A 21,031-nucleotide genomic window follows, 5' to 3' on the forward strand; every position below is an offset into this window, starting at 1 on the left:
TCTAATGACCAAAACTAACCGTCTGTAATTTTTGTTGATAATATCAAGTGGCATTATGTTAAAAATAAGTCTTTTCTGTTTCTTTTTAGTTTCATGTGCTTTTGCAGACATTAAAAAGGAGGCAAATCTTTGATCGCTTTGTCGGGTGGAAACCTTGTTATGTGCAAAACCATTACTTTTCAGGAATGGAAAAAATAACCTGTGTCCGAATGGATCCAGTGTAGTTATTTAGAGTAGACACAAGTTCTTATTAATAATATTAATAGTATTTAACCAATTTTCATTGGTTAAATACTTACAGCTTTCTGTGGTTACTTAACCACTTTCAACCTGCTGTCCCTATTTTGAACTTGTTAAAAACAATAGCGAAAATAGCAAATTTTTGCTACTTTTGTGCAAAACTGTCATGTGCTGAAAAATAAAATAGATCATTAATTTATGGAAAAACCTAAAAAGATGAAATATGGAGATACAAGGTTTCTGCCCGACAGCAATGATATTTAACTCAACAAACTCTGTTTGCACCGCGTTTGCGAGTGTTTTTGGAGGCAGGCATGTCCGTGAGGCAACCCCCCAATCTGTGGAGCTTGTAATTCAATCCTGCGGTGTTAGTAGTGTGCCCTGAACCACATCGCCATATGGAAAGTAGGTCTTTACTTAAACTAATCATGAGGCGTCTGAACAGCTTCTTTTTTCTCTCTCTCTTTATACCGACAATGTTTCCACCACGCTCTGATGGCCGTCAAATGTTTTGACCTGCAGGGACAGCTTCTCCCTGAGACCACCGTCACCTCTGACCCCGAAGGAATGGACAGGCCTAGAAACAAAAACAGGGGGGGGCTTTTGTGTTACTCAAAAGGGAAAACATCTGCCAGGCTGGAGAGACAAGAGAGAAGAGGGCGGATTAAAGTCCTGGGGACTCATCAGTCTTTTCGCCCATAAAACATTTCTAATGAGATCTAAGGTGGCTGACGGGAATGAGAAATCCACTGTACCTCGCGTCACTAAGCCCCCGTCTCCTTCATTCACCCTATTAATGTTCCAGCTGCCTCTTGGCTTTACAAGTAGAATTGGACTGAAATATGCAGATGAATATGAAAAGGATATCTCCGTCCCTCGCATATGAATACAGCACTCTCTCTTATCACAGAGCCACAGGAGCCAACAGTCACAGCTAGTCATTTATTTTTAAATTAAATTTGAGTCTGGATAAATGGCCTGACGTTTGCATATCAGACAATGAATCCTGCCAATAGAGCGAAAGAATATATATGTTTAATCATTCTGGCTGTGATTTTGTCCTAATGATTAATGAGTATCTGATTTCTTTTACTGAAATCTCTTTGCACCACAAATTTGAATTGCATTAGAACCAGCTACGGCTCTGATGTTTCCTGCTTATGCCTGGTACAAATTATAAACCTTTTAGTCAGCGAGCATGTCAAATTTAATGACTACAGTTTCTGAATCTCACTGATGTACTTCTGTACTAAAGGGGGCAACAATGCACGGACTAGGATTCTCAGGGGGGTGACTAATTTACAATTCCCTCATGAATTTGATTTTAACATTTACATTTCATATTGAGTTGCCAGCTTCATTTTGGTACTCAATCAATGTGAGGAGCACCCTATACATCCACCAAATTAAACAAGCTTAATGGAAAATATAATGAAAATAAGCAGCTACTTTCTTCCATTGTTGCAGTGTGCTCCTTTAAATTTGTCTTAAGAGTTTAGTGTCTGTTAACACTGCTCTAAAATCTTGAGTAGTACCCATTCTTTTCCCTCTTTTTCCATACCTTTCTCCACTCATGCACATCTATTTAGCACCATACTGTTTATTTGTCTCACTAGAGCTAAAACAAGGGTCTGGCAGTCAACTATTTACCATTTACACCCCACCCGCCCCTCTCCCCCAAACTCCCTCCTCTCTGTATCTCCCAAGTCCCACCACAGCTTTCTTTCTTTTAACCAGCCACGTGTGTGTGTGTGTGTGTGTGCGCTCGTGCTTGTGCGTGCGTGGTGACTGAAAAGAAAAAGAAAAACATCGAGACTATTTAATTTCAACAGTGTGTTCTCAATTAAATATGAACTGATACTACTACTAATGTGCTTAGATAGACAGACCAGACGGACAGACGGACAGACGGACAGATAAGACAGATAAGACAGATAAACAGATAGACTACACTAAAATTATCACAGAACGTACAGTTGAAATGTAACTGAAGCTCTTTCAAAAAGTTACACTATCAAACCATTTTATATAGTGGGTTTACAACTGATGCAAAAATGTTATCACTTTTATTTGTGAATGAGGATTAGTTTTGTTGCCATTATGCTTAATTGAGGGTGTCTAACACTTCTATATTTCCCTGCCTGCCACAGCAACAACATAATTCAGGGAAAGAAAAGAAAAATACTATCTTTCAGTACCAGTTGAGTCAAATGTATTAACCCTGATTCAGATCTTGGTGCCATTTTTATTTCAGGCTCTCTTCAGGAGAACATCAAGGAGCTCTGGGTAGAGTAGAATAGAATACAATAGAATAGAATAGAATACAATAGATAATAGAAAATCCTCATTGGCCTTACCCCCGGCACAATAAGAAAAAAGAATGTAAACAGTATAGTATATACTGAGCACAGAGATAGACCATCTGAGCAGCCATCAGCTGGGTGATGCTGGAAATGACTGTTTTCTTTGTAACTTTGTTTAGTTTTCTTTGTAACTTTACCAAGGAATGCCTTGATTTATCGAACATGAGAAAGAAAGGTAGGATAATAGAATGCATATAGGCTATTAACCTGTGATGGTGGAAAAACTCAAACGAAGAAGGACGCTGATCAGATTCGGCTATTAGGTATCCTGACTTGTGAAACAAGTTTGATCTTTCACTCTACTGCCCTTGCTAGACCAATGCATTTGAATGGAGAGACCAGACGGGGGTTTTGCGCATCTGATGGGGTGTGAAGTGCCTTTAACTGCTGGCTCTTGTTTTCCTACCGCCTACCAACAACTAATCTACATACGCTACTACTGCAGCACTAGTATAGGCTATCATACATGTTAGTGTTACCTGCTGTTGTGCAAAGTAGCCAGGTGGGTCCTTGGTGCACAAATCGAACACATTCTCGCGTGCACGTGTGAGCATGCTCCTGCTCCAAAAACTGGTGGGACGCCGTGGTACTGCGTGCAATGAGCACTGCACCACTGGAAGCATCTCAAACCCACGGTGGAGGGGGGGGGGGGACTTGCGTTATCAACAACTTCCAATGCGTTTCTATGTGCAGTGATACAGACGTATGTGTGCGTAAATATAAGGTTAATTTGGGTTTGTGCATGTAAGATGCCATAGCATATCCTCTATGGGAGTCATGCCCATAGAGTTCCCTTGATATTTTATATAATAATATAACAAATATTCATGTTGTCAAAGAAAGCTCAACCCTCTCAGACACCTGAAAACAACTTGCCATAGAAGTTACACTATAACTGATTGGATAAATTGGATAAAATGTTAAGAGCTGAACATTTTAAATCCAATTAAAATTCCATAATAAATGCATTTTACATTGAATCTCATACCATAGCATTGGGGTTTTAACATAATTGTAAAGAATTAACTGAAAGATGTGTGACAATCACAGGTCCAGGTCAACAGGAACACATCTTAGCTGGATTCTAGGGTTGTCTACATTTTTCATGTTTAGGGACCTGTTGTCAGCTAAATAATTCAACAGGATAGACTATGAGTGGTTTGGTCCATCATTTATTCAACCAAAATAATCGGATCTAAATAGGAACAGGCATAAATAAATAAGGTACAACATTTTACTATGGAATAGCTCTCTGTATGGCTGTGTCATGTTGCTCTCTGCGGAACTCCACACTATTTAACTCTATGTAGCAAATTCATATATCCTAGAAATAGTTTAATTTATTAAAATCATTTCATTCAGATCACTAAAACCATTATGTTAATCAGGAAGGCCCTCTCAGTTGCAGTTATGTTTATCTCCACTAAGTGGCAGTGTATACCATAATAATGAAAAACTGTGATAAATATGGATGAGGGTGCATTTTGAGTGCTCACCTTTTAGATATTCATTTAGAAAATATTTTTAAAATAGGTTATGTAAATTTTCACTACACAAAGCAGAAACAGTTCATTGTTGAGACAGTTTCATAACCAGTGGTGGACAAAGTATATACTCAAATAAACACTCAAGTATTCAAACAAATCAGAAATATTGAGCTTGTAAATCGGCTATTTTCACTCTGAAAGTGGTTAATTAAAATATTTGAGAAAAGGTCCACACACTGGTAGCTCCCAGTAGAATATTTATTAAATATATAATAGTTAGCACAATTGTGCTAACTATTTAATAAATGTTCTACTGGGAGCTACCAGTGTGCAGACTTCCTCTTCCTTTTCTCTAATGTATGTATTGTGGTTCAGCACCTGAAAAGTTTTTTGGGGATGTGCGTGCTTCCTTGAGTTCCTTCTGAACTCTAATTAAAATATTTGACATTTGGGTTCCAAGAGTCCCTTCCTAGAAATGTAGTGTACAAAAAAAAACTAAAAACACTGCTCATAACAGTTCAAACTCAGACAAAGTCACCATTATGCCATTAGTAGAAGGGAAATTCCTTTTTAGCATCAGCTGATGGCTGCTCAGAATGAGACAATTTAATTTTCTATTTTTTTTGAAAATTAAAGCAGTAACAAAAAAACACTGTTGTTTGGAAAACCTGTTGTTTTACATCTTCATTCCTGAGATCTGACTGATTATGTAATTTTGACCTTGACCTTGATTCTGATTGTGGCCTATTATTTTAGAGTTAATCATTTCTTCCGGCAACTTACTGATCATTCCACCAAGTTTCATGCTTATCCACCCATCCATTAATTTTACCCTGGAATTTTATTGTTGGTTGTTCTTGATTCAAGGTTGGAGACAGAGGGTGCCTTTGCTGACAGAGCTCCTCAACTCTGGAACAACCTGCTTGCTTCGTCTTCTTTTCAGTCCCATCTTAAAACCTACTTGTATCGAAAGACCTTTTGTAATTTTAATTGTTTGTTTCCCTTCATGTTTTATTTCTCACTGTACTTCATGACATGTATTAATGCCCTCATTGTGCCTGATGATAGTCCTGTCATTTTGCCAGCATGTCACTTAACAGTTTGGTTCTTTGTTTGTTTCACTTTTCATTATTGCCCACTGGGCACCAATTCTATGCCTGTCCTATTATCCTTTTATGATCTTTCCCAAGGTTTCTTCCTTTATGTAGTTTTCCAAGCCTGACTGATGAAAGACAGGGATGTTGTTTGGTTTCCTTTGTTAATCTCTTGTTAATAGTTGCTTTTGTAAAAAAAAGAAGAAGAAGAAGAAGTAGAAGATAAATATTTAAAAACACATAGCAATATAGTACAAATGCTTTTCTCTTTTCCTTTTTTAACATGGCACTGTGTATGGTGTATCTGCTTAACTCCATATACCAGTTCAAATCCTAGGAAATGTATTCCATGTCAACATGATGCTATAAGCATAAGGTATAACTATGTTTGTGTTTGTTTAGTCACATACTTTTCCCTTCACATTCCTTAAGCCTTAGGCACTAAAGGTATCACAGCAGCCTTTGGTTAATAATCTGAAATGATCCAATTATACTTGGTTTTACGCTTTCAATGAAAGACACATACTTAATGCAAGTATGCAAATGATGCAGATGATGAGTGATGAATATGCCAGGTGAAAAGATGGTGGCAGTTAAGTGCCAATATATAAACATACAGTGTTGTACACACTGTACACACAGTGTGTACACACTGTACACACACACACTAGAGGTTCGGGCTACTACGCGGCCTTCACACTTACGTTGCACTGTCTATCCCACCAATATGTCTGAGTCAGTGTTGGGGGCTATGTCAGAGTACCCGTTGTAACCGTTGTACCTGTCTGTCTGTCCCTTTTATGCCCATATATGGAGATATCTGTACCTGTCAGTGCTTGTCCCTTTTATGCCCATATATGGAGATCCCTGATGTCATCAGTATATGCCCATATATTGGGATGCCCATATATGGGCATATTTGTTGGATCGGCGGTTCTGGGCAACAGGATATCCGAACCACTCGACAGCGGGCACTGCAACTCCCTCGAGTCCTTGCCGCTGCGCGTGCCGAGTTTGAAGTCTGTCGGTCCCATATATGCACATGTTCATATATGGGCATAGCGAGCCAGCCGTCCCATAAGTCAATTTTAATATAGGATATACAGTATATATACACAGTTATACGTTATACAGTACATATGTTCGTAATAATGTGCAAATATCCAGCAAAAATAGCAGATCTATAAGCTAATAATTGCTTTAGTAGTCTTCAGCTCCGCTTGGCCAAGTGGTTAGAGCCAGATGGGTGGGTCGCGAACACTTTAAAGATTTTAAAGTGGGCCCTGATCTAGAAAAGGTTGGGAACCACTGGGTTAGGGTGTCCGCCCTGATACTGGGGGGTCGGGATTGAACCCGACCCCTACACCAAATCTACAATTTATGGTGTAGATGGAAAAAAAGAGGTGGCTTCTGTAAGTACAGATCCCCGGGGGGAACCGCCAGTCAATGAAGTATAGGGTTTAAGTGGTTAGAGTTTACACACTGTGCAACTCTCTGGCTCGCCAACTTTGAAAAGGACTGCGCCCAACGTGGGGCTCGAACCCACGACCCTGAGATTAAGAGTCTCATGCTCTACCGACTGAGCTAGCCGGGCATGCAGCACATGCTGATAAGCGCCCTACACGTACCCTCCCCCCAACTTCCCAAATTCTTTCAAGAGCCACGTGGGGGGTGGGGTAGAATGATGTGGGGGTGCTTTCAAAAAGCACATGGAGAGGAGAATGAATGGAGACCTCCTCCCTACAGCTAGAAATGTAACCCATGGGGTCTCCAAGGCCACAGACAGATTCACTGTCTGCAGATAATCATGAATAGTCCTTATCTATGGAATCCCATTTCCACCACTGAATAAAATGTAAAAGAATTGTTTTCTTTTCTCTTGGGTTTTTGTCTCACAATTGTGACTTTTTATCTGAGATTTTTAAAAAAAAAATATCAGCACTCACTCACCCACCTAAATTGGCTTATGTTATTAACTCACTAGGTGCATAGAAAATTCTGTTCCTTCCACATAGGAATAAATATACCTGCAGCACATATGTTTCAGCTGGACCTTCCTCACTGCACACTGAGGAAGGCCCAACCGAAACATCTGTACACATGTTCTGCTCTGCGGACGGAGAATATCACGCAACAGGCATTCGTCACTGATAAGAGAGTATGTTAAATGCCTAAATTGTATTTATAAATTACTGCTAGCACATAACCCTAACGAGGAAACACATTTCAGCCCGAGCAAAGCGAGAAATGGACGAGAAATGCTGGGTGATCATTAATATCACATATCCAAAGCTGTATTTTCTTACAATGAAGAGAACATTAATGTGACCATGAATTTCTTGATTACGGAGTATAACATTTGTCCTCATTTCCAGAAAGGAATAGAGTACAGAAGTCCTGACGTCACTCGTTCATCCCCCGGTTCGTAAAGTAATTTCTCTATGGAGAATAACATTGGGTCATCTTAGAATCGTCTCATATAAGAATTGTGTTCCAAAAATAAACAAACTGTCTCGGCGATGTTGTCAGGGAGGTGGCTCTGTATCGTTTATGATAGTCAGTCACTTATATTTGATACAGTCTGTTTCTGGCAAAAATGTAACTAATTCGGCGGAAGTAACATTAGCGTTTTCTCACCGTCAGTTGATTGATTGATTGATGTACTTTATTTAGTAAGACATGAGAACAGTACATGACAGTACATAACAGTACATGGAAGTACAAATTCACAATACAAGGTCTACTAAACTGGAAATCTCATTAAGCACTGAGCTTGTTTAAGATGAGAACCCCATGCACACAAATCATGATGACATATAAGAGACAGACAGATATACACACTACTATACAGAATGTCATACAATCAGTTTACAGGTTACTGGTATGAAGAGTGAAAAATATGTACAAAAGAAGAAAGAGAGGGGGGTGGTAGGGGGGTAGGTTTAGGACATGGGGTAGGTTAGGACTTGGACAGGGGCCATTTTTGAATTGCAGCCTCCTGAAGGTGTATCTTTAGGGCAGTTACGAAAGTGAGTAGGGTTTTACACTCCTTCACTCCTTTTGGAAGGGCATTCTACATTTTTGATGAATAGCATGAGAACGAGTTCATTCCCTTTGTTGAGCCAAATCTGGGTTGAACATGATTTGTGGAGCTGCCTCTGGTGTTATGATCATGGACTTCATTAACATTATAAAGACTGACCCCGACGGGATTTGAACCCGCAACCTTCTGATCTGGAGTCAGACGCGCTACCGTTGCGCCACAGAGTCCTGTTGATGCTTCATATCCATAAGACTCAAACCGCCGGGGTCATTTGTTTATTTTTTTATTTAACACAGTTCTTATTTGACGCAATATTAAAGACGTCTATGGGGATTATGGGGTAAATTACGTCAGACTTCGGTGCTGACACCCACAGTCTACTCTCATCTGCAGAGTGCAACACTATCCGAAACACAGAACTTGTGGGGTGCCAGTTCAACTCAAATGTTAAATGTTTATAATGTAACAGGGAAACAGTCTGCCTTGGATCCGCAATTTATAACATAATGCAATGTGTTTGATAATGTGAGTGATCAGTACAGCTATCCCTTGGGGTTATACCTCAGCTAAAGTTAACAATCGAGTTCATCACCCGTGTTCTTTTGTCACTCCTCTTATCCATATCAAATAAATATTATATAAAGATAAATATTTTTTGCCCTTGGTATGTGTAACCTACCACGGGCAAAACACCCACAGGCAATATTCTCTCAGGCAATGATAAATGCCCGGGTGATAGTAGGTCGTTTGCCCTAAAAAGAAATGAGTAGCCAGTAGTCCTACCTTTACTTTTGAAATGTTCTTATTTTCTTTCTCCTTTCCATAAGTATTTTCCTCAGTCTAAAATGTCTTGTCTTGACTGCTCCTGTAGAAAATGGCAATAATAATAATAATAATAATAATAATAATGCATGATTAAGCAGCTGTAAAACTATTTAAGTTTGGCTGCTAAAAAAGACTAAAGTGCACCTTAGCCTTGGATCAAGACTATCATCAAGATCAAGACTATTTTTGTTTTAATCTAGTCTGACTTTTTTTTCCGTATCTAAGTCTTGGCTAGCACCCCCCAGTGCGTCCTGGACTTTCAACAGTAAAGCCCGTAGTTCTCCATACATGTACATAAAAAAAATATAAGGTGCTTACCCGGTTTCCCCAATTGTTAACTAGCTCTGTGGAGTCTTTGTGCAATGTATTAGTCCGTATTTTTCAATAGATATGGGTTTTATCCTCCCGTCTGGTCTGTGTCGGATTCTGTCGGAAGATCCCTCAATGGGCAGTAGTCACGGGGCGCATCCCGTGAAAGCCGGTATTACACTCAATTTAACTAGGAAGTAACCGAGGGGGGAAATGGCATTCGGCCACAGACGGGATTAGAACACATATCTATTGAAAGTTATGGGCTAATACAAAGACTTCGCAGCGCTAGTTGACATTTGGGGGCAACCGGGTAAGTACCTTATATATTTGTTTTGTACATGTACGGAGAAGTACGGGCTTTACTGGTGAAAGTCCAGGACGCACTGGGGGGTGCTGCTAGCCAAGACTATCGTAGATATATATATATTTTAAAATCGATAAAATACAACTATGATAGTCTTGATCCAAGGCTACCTCCACCACGTGAAAACGGGATATCAATTTGACGTTTTCAAAGTAATTTAGCCGTTCCATCTTTTATCAAAGTTAGTACACGTTTTTGCGTTTATCTTGCAAATGGTGATTTGAGCCAAGGCCTAGCCCTGAAACATGACTGCCATACAGACGAGACGAGACGAGCCGCAGCCATGGCTAAACCGGGCCTAGACTAGTTCAGGAGAAAACACATGTTGAAGTTGCATGGCATGCTGTGAGGCTTTCTCCTCATGGATGGTCACAATTTAACAATAGCCTAGCCCTAACCAAGTAAGCATACGCATGTCTGCCTGCAATGGTCACACAAACTTAGGACAGTAAATAATTGCTGCTATAGTGTTTCTTACCTGAAAAGGTGTGGTTATTATTAAAATATCCTGTAGGATTAGGTGTTGGGAGATATGTGTAACAAATGTGAAGAGCGTAGAGACCATAGAGCCAGCCAGAGCGCCCCCTACCGTTTGGGAGATAACCCAGTTAATTAGCTGACTGACCCATCCCCTGTTATCATGCGAGTCTATGGTACACACGCACCACGCAGGCACGGCGCGCGTGTGCGCACACGCATGCACACGCACGCACGCACGCACGCACACACACACACACACACACACACGCACACGCACACACACACACACACACACACACACACACACGCACACGCACACGCACACGCACACGCACACACACACACACACACACACACACACACACACACACACACACACACACACACACACACACACACACACACACACACACACACAGAGAACACACATTTCTATCAGGTAGCCTATGATCAGTGGTGTGATCTAGTTTTTTTCGGAGGGTATACGATACGGCCGATCTACACCAGACTTTTCAAAGCGCGCGTATGCGTGGCGCGTAGAGTGCGTTTGTTTAGATCCAATTGATATCAATGATAGCGGCTACACCAGGCGCGCGGATACGCGAGTCCCGCATACGCAGGCTTTAAAATAGGACTGGATCTAAAAGTGCGTGTGTGCGTGTGTGCGTATATGCGTGTGTGCGCGAAAAAAGTCTGGTGTGTTTCCAATTATTCCCTGCGCGACATGCGCGATATGCTATCGCGTTTTCAATGGATGAAATGGTTATTAGACACGCTTTCCCCCCAAAACATCTGCACTGTATACGGCGTATACAGCGGGACACGGTAGAACACATCACTGCCTATGATGATGACTGTCAAAGCAAATTTACCCAGGTCAAAAAAGATATCATGTTGGTGATTTGCCAATGGATTTAAACCAGCCAATGCAGTTTTGTCTATATCATTTTTATTTTTGTAATTTATTTTGCTATTCAAATTATGCTGACTGACCTTGAATTTGGATGAGTAGACCTACCCTAATTTAAACAAAGTTTTCAATATTAGACTACAACCACGTCCACTTGCAAATTACCGAAGTTCTGAATATAAAACTTTATTTAGGAGTATAGCAAAAAGTGTGTTTTAAAGAAAACACAAAATGTATAGTATGACAGTCACAGACAGACGGACGGACAGACAGACAAACGGAAGGTCAGACAGACGGACAGGGGCAAAAGTAGAATCTCTGGCCTTTTGTTGTCCAGCCTGGTGGATAAATAAGATACGAAAAAGGGTCATCAGGTAGCAACCAGCAACGCACTGGGATTAGGAAATGGTACCGGAGACCGCGTATATTAGGTTATACTGTTCTAGTTGGCACTATACTATACTGAAAAAAAACTTGCCTGGCTCTCAGCACTTGGACTAAAATACAGTCTTCAATTGACAGAAGACATCCTAAAACAAGGGTAGATGTTTAGATTAGATTTGTCTGTCTCATTTTGCCTTGCCTAGAGAACAACATAAGTAAAAAGTGGCTCGTCATCTTACCCACTGTCTCCATCGCCAGACAGTGAAATCACCTATAGCTAGAAAAGTGCGCTCCTCAGAGTGCAGGTCTCCGCCAGGTCAGGATGTCTACCCAGGGCCCTCACATTCTAGAAGGCAGCTATAGACAGTTGGAATGGTATATGATATATCTGGCTAATATGTCTTGTTTACATGACTTTAGAGATAATGTGTACCGATTTGTGTGAGTTTTGGACAAAAGTTGTAGGAGTTGTAGCAAAAAGTGTGTTTTGAAGAAAATGCTAAATGGTGGAAAATCTAGTTGGCACAAATGGGGAGTTGCATCATGATCCAAAGAATCCAGGGAAAAATATCATTTTGATTGTGAGACCTACGGTTCAACAGTTTTAGGCCAAAATGTGAACATTTACATTGAAAATAATTAACAAACAACCAAAAAAATAACACATTCTGAAGATAGAGAGGTAGCACTACAGGTGTCCCTCAAACCATCAAATCATTTAGGGAATATACTATAATTATAGGCTAATCCAAAGAGAGAGGAACGGTTATTATGACCAAAAGAATGGTATAAATAATCCAGGTCTAGGAAGGTAGGTTTGAAGATTTTAAAAGGCCTTTAATTCAGTGGGCTGGAGACATTAAATATACATATTATTACACATATTATACACATATTATTTTATTGCCTGGGCATGGTTTCATTATTATGCCTTTTTTGTAATATTGTTGTAGGGAGTATACTATTGTATTACTGTACTTATCATAATATTCTGTTAACAGACTGAACTAAGTAGGTTCAGTCTGGGCCAACTAAAAGGTGGTGAGTCAGCCAGCTTGGCAACCTCTCACAAACATGATTTTCACAAATCTAAACTTAATGACAACAGCCGGGTGTTTGGATTCAGACATAAATAACCCACTTGAGCTTCAATGAAATCAACATTGCCACTGTTTATATTTCATATTTGTCTCTGATATCCTGCGTTTGTTGGACGTTTTTTTATCTGAGATCTGCTGCTCCTGGATACCTTGGTGAAATACTGCTTCCTCTCAAGACGAGGGTTGGCACGCCAACAATGCCTGGCAGGAAAAGGTCCTGACTCTTGCTCTCAGACACATCTCTGTGTGTGTCTGTGTGTCTCTGTGTGTGCGTGTGCTTGCGCACACATGTGCCTGTGTGTGAATGCATGAGTCTTTACGTCTATCTGTGCCTCCAGGGAGCCACTGTCAGCTACCTACGTCATCATGTTGGATTGAGACACAGCATCAAATAGACCGCTGAATGAGAAGAAGGAAGAGCGTGTGCTATTGCCTTCCTGGCCTGCTGTGCACCGGATAATCCTGTTCATGATCCCATAAAGATTGGATCATTAGGGCAAAATTTCCGACCTACACAAGTACACATCTTGGAATGGGAAAGTACACAAAAGAGACTGCAAGTCAGCATGTGATCAGTAGCGCTGTGATTTGTCACAACATGGTTGTTGTGGGATTCCTATTTTGATCGAATTGCCAATACCAATTGTGATCACTCTAATAACATGTTAATTACTTTACATTATGTTTAATGTATTAAAAAATATTTAGCACAATCTTCCAGCAATTTGCCTCAGTCATTGTCACCATGTAAACGACGTATGGAATTTCTGGAATTTGTTCTCTGTAATCTCATGTGAAATCAATTTATCCATCATCCTGTTTCAGAGATGACCACAACGACGTGTCCCAAACATGTTGTCAAACAGAAAAACATCAGGAGGGGGTCTTGGTGCGTGCATGTGCGTGCAGTGCCCTCCGTGTTTTTCATTTTTCATTGTGCCATGTGTGCTTGTGGGCATACACCTCTGTACTCTGTATATATACTGTATGTGCTGTTATGTTAACCCCTCTGTACTGTATGTGTGTGCTGTTATTTTAACCCCTAGGCTCTGTGTACGGTATGTATGTGTGTGCTGTTATGTTAACCCCTGCCGTCGTGCGGAGCAGTGAGGGCAGGCAGAGAGGGAGGAATGAAAGAGGGAGGGGGCCAAAGCCAGGATGGAGTCCTGCAATGGGAAGTGTGCGGCCAGCAGTTTATAAACTCCACCATCGTGTTTACACCTCACTCACAATCTTACCTATTCTCACGCTAACAGAGCCACAGAGGGGAAACGTCTGACTTCACTACAGCATTGAGGTTGTCTGTGGAGCTGCACTAAGCCAGGAGAGGGGATAGTTCAGCAACTATCTGCAATCCTCAGCACTTGGTTATCTGAAAAAGACACAGAACTCACGTGGTTTATCTGAAGTAATTCAGCACTGCCTTATCAGTTCATCTGGCATTTGATTTGGGAGAAGAAACCCTTTGGGCTTGGAGACACAGACCAGTCTTTGTTCTCTCAGTGGTTTAGAGTGAACATCGTTTGAGCTGGGCTTGGCATTTCAGAATCCAGCAAACTCCAGGACATGAGTATTCAGCACAGTCGCAGCCCTCGCCACGGTTTCCAACTGGAACTGCCCTGAGTTCTCTGTATCTGAAAAAGCACAGTGAATCACTTCATTTGCAGAGGATTGATTTCACTGTGAGCCATTGTGCTCTTCTCTGAACTTTGTTTGTGGCGCTGACTGACAAGACAAGATTTCTGTGGCTCTCCTCTCATCATAATCTATGTACAACAACAGCTACGCACAGGCCGCCAAGTTAAGGCTGGAGGCCCAGAGGAAGATGCAGTACCGTTCAAAGGGCAAGGGCTGTGGTTACTATTTGCGTGTCATTTTCTTCTTTTCTTCGCTCATCCAATCCCTCATCATCGTCAGCCTGGTGCTCTTCCTGGTGTATGGAAAGCAGCAGGACGCAGCGTCCAACGAGCGCATCCAGGACCTGGAGGAGAGCTTTAGCACACTCTCCTTGAAGAATGTGGCCTTCAAGCTGCAGAATAAGAACCTCACTCAGAGGCTCAATGTCACCTTGACTGCAAAGCTCCGTGACGACTGGGAACTGGAAAGGCTACGCTTGTATGCCAACCGGTCCATCTGGTACATCAATGATTGCAACTACAAGCTGGTGAGCATGGCCTCTAGAAATGTTAAATGGCAAATTATCAACATGTTATTTTTCTTTCTTGAGTATGTGGTGCACAAGTTTTATGATGCTTTCAATGTCCAGCTTCGGTTGTGTGAACCCCTAACCTTTACCTTTAACTATAGAAGCCTATATCAAGCCTTCTGTCAACATTGCTTACAGCTGGTAGTGCCATACTGCAGAGTGATATTAAGTAAACAAGTATAGAAAATGCATTAACATTTTGGACATCATAGTCCTATGTTAATTTTATTTGCCAATGGATTCTTCATGAATAGGTTCCATGCGGGATTATTGATTCAGTACTGGCGTCTCAGTATTTCTGGAGTGTAATGTGTTCTAAGCCGATTCCTCAGGGACCAAGTTGGCAAGCTTCAACCTGGTTTGTTTGAACCTGGCTTGAATTCATATTGTTGAGTCCTTATAAATAGGCCTACTGTCAAAATATGCACATAATCACACATTTTGTAGAACCAATGTAGGCTATGTATATGCTTTCCTTGTAATGGTGCAGGATGCTCATTGCTGCTCAAAAGAAGAAAATGTCCTATTGTCTTTTAATACAAAGGAGTAAAGAGTCTGTGGCCGAACGGATATCAAGTTACAAATCCTAAAATAGTAGTTTATTGACAGGACAACAAAAAAGGTCTGCTTATAAATCCTGCTTATAGGTAATCATATAAATGTATTGTAGCCTACAGAACTTTGTACACAAAAATTGAATTAATTATAATAATAATCAACACAACCTTGGCTGATGATCAAGTATACAGCGTTACGAATAAACTCCAATAGTTCAAGACTATATACAGTATACTATATAGACAGCGACGATAACGATATGCTATGTATACTGTGTGTGTGTGTGTGTGTGTGTGTGTGTGTGTGTGTGTGTGTGTGTGTGTGTGTGTGTGTGTGTGTGTGTGTGTGTGTGTGTGTGTGTGTGTGTGTGTGTGTGTGTATAATGGCAAAACAAGTGTGGTGGTAATTGTTAAAAACCTTTTTCACTAAACAGAGTCAGTGTCTGAATCCAGTAAGGCCCCAGGTACCACATTATGTATGCCCACGGATTAATCTAAATGGTAAGTGTGACTTTGTGTAAACCCACCACCACGCAATCTTAATACTTACCTTTACAACTCAACATATTCCTGTATGGGATGGGGTGGGGGGCAGAGGGTTCAACTGCATTGTCTCTGTGGATGTGTAAATGTGTATATTGCAGTATACTTTAAACCAGTTGACCCCAAGGTTCCTTGATGAGTTATGGGATGAGTTACAGGGTGTGTACACATTTGTACACTCTCAGAGTTAGGATTTTACTGGGTAGATCAAACATTGCATCGCCAAATTAACATCAAAATGGGGGTCCTTGAAATGAAAACGTTTGAGAATTACTTTAAACTTTCCCCTGTGTTTATGTTGTTTTCCCAGGTGATTGTGGCACGCAGGTGGAGCAACTGAGGGCAATGTTGGAACTGCTGCAAACCAACTTCACCCAAATCTCTCATTCTCAAAGGATGGAAACGGAACAGGTGGCCAAAGACCGGGACACCATCAACTTAGAGGCCATCCAGCTGAGGAGGGACAAAGCCATGAAGGAGAAGGAGCTGACTGGCTACAAGCTCAAGTGCAAGGAAGACTTTACACGCTCCCTGAGTGGCATCTCCAACGTGTCCCGGGCCTTCCTGAACAAGATCGACTCCCTGTTCCCCCAGCACATTCCCTTCCAGCTCAGCTGCATCAAGCAGAGAGACAACCTCGAGCAGATCCGTAACAACTGCACCAGCCTGTCACGGGAAGTGGAGGACAAGTTCCAGCGGTACCTGGATGCCGTGGGAACCCAGGTGTCACAGATTCAGGCCGAGAACAGCCGGCTGAAGGTGGACAACGGGCAACAGAAAGAGGACTACGATTGGTGCAGCAAGAATCGGTCAAATCTCATCTACGAAAACAGGCAGAACGTCCAGAAGGTAAAGTTGTCGTATGATGACGACAAGGAGAAACTGCTGAAGGAGAAGGAGAGGCTCAGAGGAGAAAAGGATGTCATGGAGAAAAGCATCAACTACAAAGATGGACAGATCAAACACCTTGAAGAACAAGTCAAGTTGCTCAATGCTACCTGCTCCTATAAGGTAAGAGGAAATTGATCTTAATATACATTAGCAGTTCTTTTTTTTATGTAGCTTAAAATTATGCCCATATTACTTGAAAAAATTTAAATAGCTGCATTTTATTTCAAGGGGAGAAGTATTTAGAAACGTGGAAAAGGGCACCAAAACAGTTCAAATAAGGCTGAGAAATAATGCCAGTATAAGACATTAAAGACACAACTACTGTACAGTTAACTCCATGCTTGCACACAGAAACACACTCAATTGAGCCTCCTTCATTCACTGCATTGTGTCAGTTGTCATGTGTGGCATTTATGTGGCACATACTTGACACTTCATTGTTTCAAATGAAATTCCAACAGTCAACAATTCCTGTTGCGTCAAAAGACAGATTTACTGTCATAATACCCACAGGAACACTGTGGCATATGCAAAAGCCATTTCTGGTAGGGCATTGGACATGATCCAGCTTTTAGGATATATAGGTGGAGGGAAAACATCTCCCTGTAACAATGGCTGCAGAACAAGAGGGCAAAAAGGTGTGAATTAGGTAAACATCCCTTTCAGCTACAGGCATATTATGCCACTGTCAGGCGGAAACCTTGTATGTCCAAAACCACTGCTTTTCCAGAAACTGGAAAATAAAAAGAACCAGTGTTCAAATGGATCCAATGTAGTTATTATTTAGTCACATGTGTTACTACTTTTCATTGGTTAAATATTTATAAAACCCACTTTCAACCGGCCATCCCATGCCTTGGGCATATCATTATAGACAAAAATAGCAGATCAAGCTCCCAATGCGTCGCACCATGATGAGTTGTGAGCATTTAAAACGGGCTAGCTTTACTACTTTTGCATAACACTGTCATATATGATGAAATGATGATGTATAAAATTACCAATAGCAGTAATTTATTAAAAAAAACTTAAAAAGATGAAATATGGAGATACAAGGGTTCTTCTGCCTGTCAGTAATGGCAGGGCATGTACAATGCATCTGCTATGTTAGGATGAATATAACTCAGAGAAACCAGAGGCCAGTCATTGCTCAAAAACCTGATTAATGACATTCCTTGATGTGTTTTTAATGAGGGGGCTTATTATTTAACCACAATACCAGACTATAGATGCTGTTTACAATGCTTACATCAAAAGGAATACTTAGCAGAATACTTAGAATACGTAGAATACTACATACAATTTTTTTCTTTTCTTTTTTCAAGTATAGCCGATCTGCAATCTCACAATGCATGTGAGCTTGTACATCGGCTATTCTCAAAAATGTTTGGCTGTAATGAAATGCCCAAAAAGACGCCAGAGTGACATTTATGTTTGATCGCATATATTAACAGTTATACCAGTTTTGATTATATATATATATCTCTCATTTCAGACGGGGTCAGGCGTTTCTGGAGGATCTACCTTTGGAGGAGGGTCATCATGGGGGACCAAATTTAACACTGGTGGGGGATCCAGCTCATCTGCTGGGAATACAGGCAGGACAGGGACATCTAGTTCTAGCTCAAGTTTTGGGTCAGCCTTTGGCTCAAGTAAAACAGGGTCAAGCTCAAGTTCAAGTGGATTTGGCAAACTAGGATCATCTAGCTTTGGCTCAAATAAAGCAACCTCAGGGTCTATTGGATCCAGCTCAAACTCAGGCTCAACTGGGCTAGGATCGAGTAAGTCTGCTTCAAGCGGAGTTGGCTCCACTAGCTTCAAGTCAACTGGATTAGGTTCTACAAGTTTAGGTTCATCAAGCTTGGGCTCGACGGGAACAGTGAGGAAGACAGGTTTGGATCGATCATTTGGATCGAGTTTGAGTACGGGGCTTGGTAGTAGCAGTAGCAGTAGCAGCAGCAGTAGTAGTAGTAGCAGTAGCAGCAGCAGTGGCAGTAGCAGTTTGGGCAATTCTGGTCACGGTGAGGCAGGAAAGTCACCTTCCAATGGTTTGGGCTCAGCTGGTAAAACAGATGCTAAGGCAGGCTGGGGCTGGTGGTCAAAAAAAGAATCAGAGGGCAGTAACACAGGACCAGCTGGATCCACAGGACTGGCTAACAAGGGTTCAACTGGGTTTGGGACCAGTGGACTGAGCAGGGGAACAGGAGGTGGAACTGGATTGGTATCCAGTAGTGGAGGAAGAATATCAGGCCAAGGAGGTGAGTATTATAAGCTCTATATTGTAGAGTTGTCTCAGAATACACAATAATCACCTCCCTCTACTTTGATGGAGGTGATCATTGACCATATTCCCACGGCCACATTTTACCTGTGAGGTCCCCCCCACCCATCCACCCCTCTGACTATTACGTGAGAGAAAAATAGCCATCATGTGAATATGGTCAATGACATACAGTAGGTACCCAGCAAGCACAATGACGTCATGATGACGTTATGATGACGCCCGGTCATCACCCCGGTGACGTTCAGGACTAGGCCAGATCACAGCCCATATGGGGATGATCTTTACGTCATTTACAGGACGTCATCACCGGGACATCATATGGACATTTGGACAGCAATTTTGGGTGATGAGAAATGTGTTTAGATGACGTCCTGGAAGTGACGTTTTTGTGGTCAGGATTAATTTTGGTTGAAATCAGGTGATATTCTGGGCCAGATCTGACTTGTCTTGGTTTGACTTGATCTAGCCCCAATCGAGACGTCACTGATTGGTCCGGGTCCTGACTGTGCTTGCTGGGTAGTAATGTCATAATCATCAAAGTAACGTCTTCTCGTGTTTTATCAGCTGCAGTTCAACAACACCTTCAAGACCTGGAGCGAGCTGCCAACCCGACTCGCGCAGAGTGAGTATACAGTACTACACTGCTGTTGCAGCAGCTTTCATTTATTGTTGCAGTGGAAAGTGAAAAAGGAGATAAATTGATTATGAAGTCTTCATTCTGACCATTTGCGTGGTTCCACACGTTTGCTGGGCTGTGTCACAGTAATGTTTTTTTTCTCTATTTCTCTGACTTTCTTTCTCTTTTGTTGTGTCTCCCTTCCTTCCCTTTCTCTATCTAGGGAAAAGGATAAAGAGAAAGAGAAAGATCCATTCAAATCATTTTTTGGTTAGAGAAAAGGAAAACAATATAAGCGAGGAGAGGAGAACTGATATGTCCTTCACTGATATGTCTGTAATACATCCTTCAGTCTCTATCTATCTCCACATCTATCTCAGTCTCTATCTATCCACAATCTCTCTCTGTATCTATCCACACAGGTAATCTCCTCATATTGGATTATCATGTGTGAATAAAAGTATGAACAGTGTTTTAGATTATATGTTTGTAACATATCTTTATGAAGGTCATTCTACAGGATTTGAATAACGTTTGCACTTTTTGTTTTTGATAATGTGAAGTGAATGTGCTTGAATGTGACAAAAGTGTATATAAATTAGCACAATAAACATTGTAAATACTTTAAATAAAAGCACGGCGATTATACTTCATCATGTAAGGTCCTCTTTGTTCTGTCTTGTTTATACATCCAGTAGTATATACACTTGTTTGATAAATTATTGTTTGTCCCCATTTGCGTCACCTATTGTGTGGGTATTTGTCCTATAAATGACTCGCTGTTCCCTACTTTCATGTTCCACGACTCCGGCACCTCTATTAAATCCCTGAGATGTTTATGCTTACCTGCCAACCTGTCAGCAGGCCAGTAGTGGCGGATGGGAGGGGACCAGGGCAAAACCCCACAGTATCAGTCTAAAAACTGATTAATGTCCCATCGGCAGGTTTGAAAGAGGACATTCCACTTAATCACATGAAACCTGCCATCCCTATTCTGGGGTGAACATTTGGCAAAAGTAGCAGATCTACAAAGCGTTGTGTGTTGTGAGAGGGAGGAAAGGATGTCTATCATGCAGGTGTCCGGTGTGTCTACAGGGTTTTTGCCCATAAGCATCCCTGAAATAGCCCTAGGCAACCAAATGATGTCTATTGTTGCATTCTATTGTTCTACCGTAGCTTGTATGGTCTATGTATGGTATAAACAACTGGAAATAGCTGCGCAGCAATGGTCAATGGACCTTGACGTAAACACATGGACATATCTTGATACAAATTAGTGAGATGTTTACAAGGTATTCCAAATCATTCTGTAAAAGAGAATATTAATAATAA

At 41.2% G+C, this 21,031-nt stretch overlaps 1 protein-coding gene across 1 annotated transcript; it reads left to right on the plus strand.

The window, feature by feature from the left end:
• The first annotated feature begins 13,853 nt into the window (after positions 1 to 13,853).
• On the plus strand, positions 13,854 to 20,350 carry plvapa (plasmalemma vesicle associated protein a). Its single transcript, XM_080440311.1, has 6 exons — positions 13,854 to 14,766; positions 15,800 to 15,866; positions 16,219 to 16,919; positions 18,295 to 19,057; positions 19,648 to 19,705; positions 19,923 to 20,350. Exons 1-6 carry the CDS (start codon positions 14,371 to 14,373, stop codon positions 19,972 to 19,974), a joined length of 2,037 nt encoding a protein of 678 aa, XP_080296437.1. The 5' UTR covers positions 13,854 to 14,370; the 3' UTR covers positions 19,975 to 20,350.
• The last annotated feature ends 681 nt before the right edge of the window (positions 20,351 to 21,031 follow it).

This window comes from Gymnoscopelus braueri (genome assembly GCF_963280865.1).
Source record: "Gymnoscopelus braueri genome assembly, chromosome: 10".
Lineage (NCBI taxonomy): Eukaryota > Metazoa > Chordata > Actinopteri > Myctophiformes > Myctophidae > Gymnoscopelus > Gymnoscopelus braueri.